Source organism: Quercus robur, chromosome 2 (genome assembly GCF_932294415.1).
Source record: "Quercus robur chromosome 2, dhQueRobu3.1, whole genome shotgun sequence".
Classification (NCBI taxonomy): Eukaryota; Viridiplantae; Streptophyta; class Magnoliopsida; order Fagales; family Fagaceae; genus Quercus; species Quercus robur.
The window spans coordinates 10793897-10803464 of record NC_065535.1 but is presented as its reverse complement, the minus strand read 5'-3'; the positions used below and the strand labels follow the sequence as shown (position 1 = coordinate 10803464).

General features: G+C 33.8%; 1 protein-coding gene across 1 annotated transcript; it reads right to left on the bottom strand.

Moving 5' to 3' along the window:
* Positions 1–442: 442 nt before the first annotated feature.
* On the bottom strand, positions 443–9283 carry LOC126712315 (selenium-binding protein 1-like). The gene is made up of 7 exons (XM_050411602.1): positions 8827–9283; positions 4148–4343; positions 3164–3391; positions 2350–2581; positions 2092–2199; positions 1707–1979; positions 443–877 (listed from the first exon to the last, which is right to left on the bottom strand). Exons 1-7 carry the CDS (start codon positions 8984–8986, stop codon positions 596–598), a joined length of 1479 nt encoding a protein of 492 aa, XP_050267559.1. The 5' UTR covers positions 8987–9283; the 3' UTR covers positions 443–595.
* Positions 9284–9568: the final 285 nt, after the last annotated feature.

The following is a 9568-nucleotide window of genomic DNA, read 5'->3' as shown; positions in this document are numbered from 1 at the left end:
ATAAAAGGGATTAAAAGAATGAGATGAGGAATTAATTTGAATATTTTATTTTTGCAATTGAGCTACAGTACCGTCATAAAAATAGGATGGCACTGTAACACAATTGCAAATTTTTTTACAATTCTAAGACTTTGCAAGACCGAGTAATAGGGGTTTTTGGGGCTCTGATGCTAAATATTACCAACATATGGCATTTACAAGACCCAATGTGAATGCTCTTAGGATTTTTGAAGTGGAGATATGAATCCCCTCTTCTTCATCTATTGTCATTTGAAGCGTCTAAAGTCGCTCTATGAATTCTGAGTCCATCTCGACAGCCTAAGCATGTACAAACACTCCTAGCCCTAAGGAACTCTCTTAGGCAAACCAAGACAAGAAAGAGAGACTCCTAAGTCCTAGCCTAATGAGAGGAGAGCTAATAAGTTCGGGTTTGGACAATGTATTGGTAGAAATTATAAATATTATTTAGAATTCATAAAATCCCATGTTTCCTTCACATACTGTCATCACCAACAACTTAATTTGGAAAGTTCATTATATCCACTACTATATGTTAAAATATTGGCGTTTATTGCTAGAAATAGATTCAAGTTGCTTAGATCCATATATCTGAAGTGCAGTCACCACCAGGATATCTCATCTCATGGGCTAGGGAAGGACCATTAGGTTCAGCAGCAAAATCCACGAAAAAATTTGGGTTTATTTTCAGACCACCTTTCTCTGTATCAACATCAATCTGCAACATGTGAGATCCTTTCTCCACAAGATCAGGATAAAATTGACGATCCCATGTACTGAAGAGTGAGTTGGTGACATAGAGCCTCTTTCCATCTAAACTTAATTGGATCATTTGAGGCCCCCCTCTTAACTGATTTCCCTGAAAGGAAAATATGAAGCGAACATCATATTAAATTAGGGGAACTACATGGAGCAAAAGTACTGTCTTAGTTTGAGTGATTAAATAGTTTGTGCCAAACCAATGCACATAAACCACAAACATAATTAAACTCGTGTACACTAGCATGAACAACATATTAAATTAAGGGAACTACATGGAGCAAAAGTATTCTTAGTATGAGTGATTAGCTCATTTGGTAAGAGATTTCTAGTAACGTTGTTTAAGTATTATGGAAATATGTGAGTTAAAAAGTGTTGTGGAACACTAACATGTAACATTAGAGATAGGAAGATGCTCAAATAGTATTATTTTTCTACAGCCTATCAAACGAATGGTCTAGGCGTCTAGCTGAACTAGGCACATACCTATATGGGATAAAGGCACTCGTGATGAATATATAACAGGTCACTTATACGTTGTCTAGCCACTCACATATAGTGTATAGTGTTATCACGTCAAGGTTTGGGTGGTCCATGTGCATCTATTACTAAATGATAATGATTGATGGTCACCAGAAAATGAACAAAGCACTCAGTAGATTAATAATACATAATTTTTTTTTATAGAATCATGATGTAAATCAGAAGCAGAAAGAACCAGACAGATTATCTGATGCATCTCTGTGTGAAATACTTCTAGTGCAGGAACTGTTTTAACTGATATCTAAATTGCACATAAGCAGCATTCCCAACCAAGCCTATCTTGTTTAGGGAATTGTTACTAAAAGCACCCAATCAATCATCAATTAGGCAGCAATAAGCTATAGCTCAGAAAGAGTTTTAACTTTTACAATGGAGTTCATACAAACCTGGATCTCTGGAACATCAAATTGCCCAGTTTTTCCATCTTCTCCCTCGGCCACTATTGGGCTTCCCTTTTGAATTAGTCCCCCAACCCATACTTGGCCTGTCAATACAGGATTCTTAGGGTCCTCAATGTTATACTGCCTCACATCCCCATGCAGCCAGTTCACAAAGTACAGAAAACGATCATCAAGAGAGATCAGAAAATCAGTTATAAGCCCAGGCATTTCTGGAAGAATCCAATTTTGCACCTTCAATGGCTTCACTGATATTGCAATCTGCAAATATTAATCAATGCCTCAAATAAAAAGACAATACAGAGCAAATTGCAAGGTGAACACAATATGGCACACTAACATACAGACATACATAAATATCTTATGTACATACCTCATGGCTCCAAGAGCCATCTTGGGTCTGAAAAAATCGCACCATGTTACTTGTCAAAGCACAACCAACAAACCCTGTATCTTTCGAAGGATCATGCAGGAACCTTATCTGCAAAGGGGTTATATTGAGACAAAAATAGATCCAGACTTATTATGTTCTGATTAAAAGAAAAAAAATATAAATTAACAAATAATCATGTTGGCCATACTCTAGATGTAGGAAACCAGACTGTAGTCTGTAGATTGTCTATGCACTCACCTCCAAAGGTAAGAGCCCTGTACTGCCAAGATCCAATGTTTGTTTCAGTTCACCACCTGGCCAGCTGTACACATGCAGATGCCTCCCATAAAGACCATCAGAAACATGCTGAAGGTTGAAACCTTTAGTGAAAGCAGCAGGGGCACCCCATGAGGAGCTTATCATTGTCTTGTGTTGTGGTTGGTACCAGAAATCATAGCCAAAAAGTGGACTGTGCCCTGGTTTCTCCCACCTGGTAGATGTGAATGGAGCTTTAAGGTTACATTGTAATCAAATCTACAGTAAACTGTTGGGTATGTTTTTAAAATTTAAAAGGAAACTAATTTTATTAAATAGAGTTTGACATATAATGCAAAATATGACCACGACATATGCGATTATCTTTTTCACCATTTGCATCGATGGAGTCATTCTAGTGAGGGCGAAATTGCTTCTTTAGGACAGAGGATTAAGTTCCATACCTCGGCTCAAATTGATAAGTTTATATCTCTTTATACTCTCATCTTATATCTCTAATCTGTTTTGTATTTTGTTAATTTGGGCAATTTTCAAACCTTACTTCCAACAGTAAACATGCTCAATTTACAATGCCAGGAATTCAATCATGCTATTAAACTGACACCATCTCCGTGAATATTTAATTAGATTTCCAGTATTACTGTGTATTGTCAATCTTGTCTTTAAATTTGATATCTTGTTTCCATAAATCAATATAACGAATTGCGCCAAAATTGGATACATAGATACGTGATTTTTTAAAACTAGTTTGCTAACAGTAAAAGATTAGATTTATTTGTATGTCTCAGAACAGTACCTTCCTTTGACATTAAACTCAGAATCAAGAAGAAGAAAGCCACTCCCTGCAGCATTTCCATCTTTATCACCAAGGCATGACACCAGTAAGTCTCCTGAAGCAAGGCAATGGGATGTGTGTGGATAAGCCAAACCAGTCTTCTGAACAATATCTTCAGGCTCAACAACTTTATGCAGTGATGGAGCCTTGGAATTGGTTTTTGTGTCAATCACATATATGCGACCAGACCTGAAAAGGCTTGACTTATTAAGGAATATATTACCAACAGTTAATGCGCCTCTTCAAACGATGAACCATCAACACTAGTAATCATAGCTTCTGACAAAAAGAATAGAAATTACAAAAAGGCTACATTAGGCCTCTTACGGAAATAAAGTCATTATAAAATGCTTCCTCAGCATTTTAAAGGCATATATCCATCATACAGCACCGATCCATTGGTAGTAGAAGAAAACACAAAAAGTACAATACCAGACAATTTTCTTTCTTTCTTAGGAGGCGGGGCGTTAATAATTCTCAAAAGTTAAAAATATCATATTACATTAAACCATAAATTTGATCTTTTTGGTAAACACACAAGACTTAAATAGGAAACGGATTATCTCGCGTGTTTCTTTTGTGGGGATATTCCAAAACATAAAATGCAACCAGTTAACAAGAACCACATCTGCATTAATCAAATTTTCATTCACAACTACATTTATAGAATCAATTTAGCAAGCATGAATCAGTTTCTAGACTGTTAATTTACCAGCATTTTCATAGCAAGTTCCAAATAAAGTAGCCTCTAAAGCTTGTGCTTACATTATTTTTCTACCTCTTTATGTTGGAGCACCTATCTACCCCTTTCATCAATAAATGGTCAGTGCTTAACCAAACAATGCATGTGTGCATGTGTGCATGTATTTATGTATATACACATGAACCTACGTATGTATTTATGTATGCAAAGATTCGTTGATGCAAAATAAAATTAACTCATACACTAGTGAAGGTAGGATCAGAAAGCGTCGATCTGCTGAGGGATCTCCATGGCAAGAGCTACATGAATTCCACCCTGAATGATGTAGTTCATCACCTAAATGAGGCATAGGCAGCCTGTGGATAACTTTTGAATAAGTAGGAGAGCTTGGATCTATGTCCACTGTAGCCAAGTAATCAGGCTTCTCTCTTCCTGTTCCTGTATATACAATTAACCATTATATTATAACTTACTACATTATGCCCAACTAAGACAAACAATCCAAAATGGTTCCGTAACAGCAGAAATGCAATAAGCTATAGATAGAAAAGCAGCTCAAATCAACTAGTCCACGCATAGAAAAGGATTGATTTTAAGTGGTAGAGTTCGGAGGTGAGGAAGAAAAAGGAATAAAGCCTAGGGCACAACACATATGTCTCAACTCTTCAAGTTTAAAAGCAACAATATATATTATGAAGATGGCAAATACATATTAAGAAACTAATCTGGCCATATATAGCACTGCACAAAATAAATAATGAGATGCAAGAAACAGCTTCATTGAAATCCAAGAGTCTGCAGAACAGGAAAACAAAATCCTAAATTTTAAAATTTAGTTGAGGGCTGATTTTCAATAGAAACCATTTGCTTTCCATATTATCTTATATTTGGTGCTAGTATCAGCTACAAATCATTTGGAAATAATAATAATAATAATAATAAGATTGGCAACCTAAAACCCATCACCATAAACTACAAAGATTCCCTAATTTGCCAATTGAACTTTCAGAAGTTATGGAACGATAAAACTGTAAAATAGAATAGAAGAAGAGAAGCCAAGATCCTCGAAGCTCAATTGGCACCTCTTGGTGTTTTCAACAGAGACGTCTAGGGTTCAAACCCCCCTCGCCCACTATAATTATTAAATTTATCCAAAAAAAAAAAAGAAAGATTAGAAGAAGAAAAAAAAAAACCAAGTTTTATATAGGGGTGTCAATATTCGACCCAACCCGCGAACACGACACGAACCCAACACGGTTTTTTTCGGGTTAGGGTTGGGCCTTAATGGGTTTGGGTCATAAACGGGTCGACCCGAAAGTGACACGATAAGAAACGTGTCATAAATAGGTCAACCCGCGTAACCCACAATAGACACGTTTGACACGCCAATTTATTTGTGTCAAATCCGAAATGACCCACTTAACACAACCCGTTTAACTCGTATAACAAATAAATAATTATTTTATTTTAAATTTTTCAAATACCTTTTATATCCAATATATATTTTAAATTTAAAAAGAAAAGTAAGTAATTACAAATGAGAAAGGTAATTTTATTTGTTTCATTAGTTATTATTACTCTTACATTATTATTATTTAGTTCTTGTAAAACTGTTGAGGCGTGATCATATTTTGTAACTACTAATAAATTTTTTTTTTTTGGCATAGAACTTGTACAAATGAAATTGGATGAGTTTGTGGAAGATGTTATGAACTTGGACATCAACAAAGAATCTATGGATGATAATCATGGTCATAGTCAGGATTAGTCTACTATTTGCTCAAATTCTTTCAATATTGATACTTAGCATTTGGCGAGTTCCAAGGATATTATATTTTTGTTGAACTATGTTATTTTATTTTTGTTAAACTATGTTATTTTGAATTTGGGTTGAAGTGCTGCACTTCTTTTGGAGTGTAAAGAACTTATTTCTAGATGAATGTTATATTTTTATTGAACTATATTATTTTGAATGTGGGTCGAAGACTTAAAATGTATGCACTAGTTTTTGGGATATAAAAAAAGATAATTTATAGATGGATGTTATATTTAATATTATACAGGTTGAAATGGGTTGTGTTACATTCGTGTTAACCCAACACGATCCGTTTATTAAACGTGTCAAATGGGTTGGGTCAGGTCAACCCGCCTTATTAACAGGTCGGGTTAGGGTTGAAGGATCCTGACACGATTATTAAATGGGTCGGGTTAGGGTTGAGCCATTTAGTCTAATACCCCTACCTCGACACGACACAAACCCGACACGCTAACCCGAATTGACACCCTTAGTTTTATATCCAAATGGAGAAACCCAAAATTTTTTTAATTAATAATCACAATAAAATGGAACATCAAAGTGAGAAAAAATGCACAAGACAGGCACGCATTGTGACACAGAAAAAACGGGGCGCTGCCCACTGGAGTACACTTAAGTTTTGTACTATGCAACAAAGCATCCCTCTGCCATCAAAAACTTATAGGGCCGCCACTAAGGGTGATTTCTTTAAGCGAAAAATTATCTAGACAATTTCTTCCTTCACAGAGTATCTGATTTATAACTGTTAATTCATTTGTCATCGTCATCCCACCATAGCAACTGAGTGGAAAATTTTAAGAGAATCAGAGAATGAAGTCATGCAAATATAAAAGTACTTAAAACAATAAAATATCAAAAGATATGGAAAATATATTCACTATTCAAATCAATATATATATATATAAGCAGAGACCTTATATGAGAAAGCATAAGGTTCTAACAAGTGGCACATTCTATGCAAAGAGAATTGAAATATTCTCAAGTGCCACGTCAAAAATAAGAACAAATTAAATATTGATTTTTTGTTTCAATTGGATTGATGTTTCAAGGTGTTTCTAATTAACAAATAAATATTCTTTGTATACTTTGGTTCAATGCTTCAAGATTTTTCATCCTTCACACACGCACACAAAACTCTTTGCATTTTAATTCACCATTTTCATCTCTTGCACTTCTACCCTCTTATATATATCTACTCATAACCCTTCATGCCATCCCATGTCAAATACACATAGCCCAAAAATGATGTCATTTACCTTCAATCTTTCGACGACTCCTACTTAACTCTAACATTGTTGTCTCATCTAATCCTAATCCATATGAGTTCGCTACACCCAAGGTAGGGGGGCTTGCACTTTATATTGAATGACAACAGCAATTATGATTTTGATGTTAAGGTCGAACATTGTAGATTTGTAAATGATGTGATTGATTGTGAGTGTTGGGGATATGTATTTTGTTTTAGAATTAAGGAAAAAGAGAAAAACACATTCTATATTAGCTTTTATTCTATAATATTCCTCCAATTTTTTTTTTCTTAATTTCTCATTACTTCGATTGAATAATTATAATGGATATGTGTGTGCAATTTATAATTGTTGTTTTCTTATGATGAACACATTTCTAATAAAGTTATATAACAATTATGTTATGTTAATACATATACAACATTCTCCAAAATCATCTTACATAAAACATTATGAAATTATCTATGCATCTTACGGGTAACTTATTAGTTATAATAAAGTTGGAGTTCTTGAATCATAAAAAGCAAACTGGGAAATAAAATTTTAGATTTCAAGTCACCAGTTGGGTTCATCTTTTAACTCAAAAGACTAATGAGATAGCAGGAGAGTGTTTGAAATGTGCCCTGAAATAACTGTTAGTGAGGAGATGCAAAAGTAACTATTACATGTTGAGCTGTAGACTCTTGTGATGAAGTGTTAAAAATTTTTTATTTTAGAAATACAAGGAAGTGAGGACAAAATTTAGTTACAAAATTGGTTGTAACTTTAGGCTACAACCCTACTCAATATCTTTTTATTGAAAGTGAATTTTGATAAATCCACCATTAGATTACATATTCTTCTTATATTCTCCGCTTGCAAAATTTCTAAAAAAATTAAAAATCAATAGCTATGTTATCAATAAATTATTTAAATTGCAAGTTTTTGTATTTTGAAATTTTGCATAAAATATAAGCTTATAAATTATATAGTAAGTAATATCCGATTGAAACAAAAATTGATATGTGTATTAAGAGTGTAAAGAACATGAAATTCAACGGTTAGATTTTCAAAATATGTAATAATGTCTATGTAATAATGTTTATTTTATTGAGTAAGGTTATAAACAATTTTATAGCTAAACTTTCTCCACATATATATATATATATATATATATATACACTGTTTACAAAAATATGAAGATTATTATATGCACAACTAAGGATGCGTTTCACGAAATCAGGTTATGCAGGCAGCATTTAGTCCAATCTAATTCGGCCTAGGACTAAGTGATCATTCTCACACAGTTGAGGATCAAATAGTGAAGAGTTTAAAATAGAAAGCTAAAAGCCTTTAATAATGGTATTATCTCAAAGCAGGTGAAGTGACTCAAATCAAGAGAGCACTAAGTAATCCACCTTTCATTTTCATACTATTGACGGTTCAAAAGCCAGAGGAAGCTAAAAGGATCTACAAGCTATTGAGTTGTATAAATCATATGATTTTGTTAAGCATTCAAATTGAAGCAAGTCCTTATTTCACTAACTTCAATTTCACTACAGAAAACTACATATTCAAAAAACAAAAACAAAAACAAAAATCTTCCTAAATTACAAATTTATAAACAAAACCATATTAACATAAGCAACCATATTAGCATAAGAATATGTTCATGTTTCGATCGGCCACAAATACTCTTGTCCCCCTCCTTTATATATATATGTATATATCAGTTTCTTTTTTTTAAACAGACCCAAAAGAAAATTCAATAATAACTGCAAATTCCCTGCATATTTAAGTCGAATTGCTATGAAAAAGAAAAGAAAAGAAAAAAGCAATTAAAATAAAAAGTAGATGAAGATAGTATATGTATAGGTACCAGTGTAAACGCAAGTGACATAGATGAGAGCTTCTCTAGGACCGGACATGGCCTCCAGCGGAGTTGTGTACCCAGGTCCCCCCGTGTTGCAGCAAGCAGCGTGCCCATTATTCTCATTCCCCACCACTCCATGTTTCAACACACTCGCATCCGTAGCCATTTTTTTGAAATGACAAGCAAAAAGATGAAAGAAAAGAGTAATCAGAGTGACATGTAAAAAAGAATCTCTCTCTATCTGTGGTTCTTATAATTGATGAGCTCGCGATCAGTGACAGAAACAGAACCGCGATCAGACAATCTCACTTGCTTTTTGTTAATTTGTGGTGGTTTCTCTCTGTTTTCTCAGCTTACTCTGTTCCGATTGCTCTGCTCTGTTTTGGTTTTTATGGGGGGTTTTTAGTGGGAGACAGAGGGTTCGGAAAGTCCGCTAAACAGAGTGGAAATCTATATCGATATCATATCATATTATATCATATTATATATAATAAAAGTTGGGCTTAGACGTCGTGGTTGCGCCAAGTGACGACACCAATTGCAAAATTTTCTTAAATTTTTAGATTTTAAGAAAAAATATAAATAAGTTCTTAAATTTTTAGATTTTAAGAAAAAATATAAATAAGTTTTCTTCAACTATAATTTCTAAGTGGATAAAAATCTTAATTTGATTAAAATTGAATTACACTTGCTATATTTCGAAGTGGATAAAAACAAAAATCATAACAATTAAAAGCCGTGCATCAGG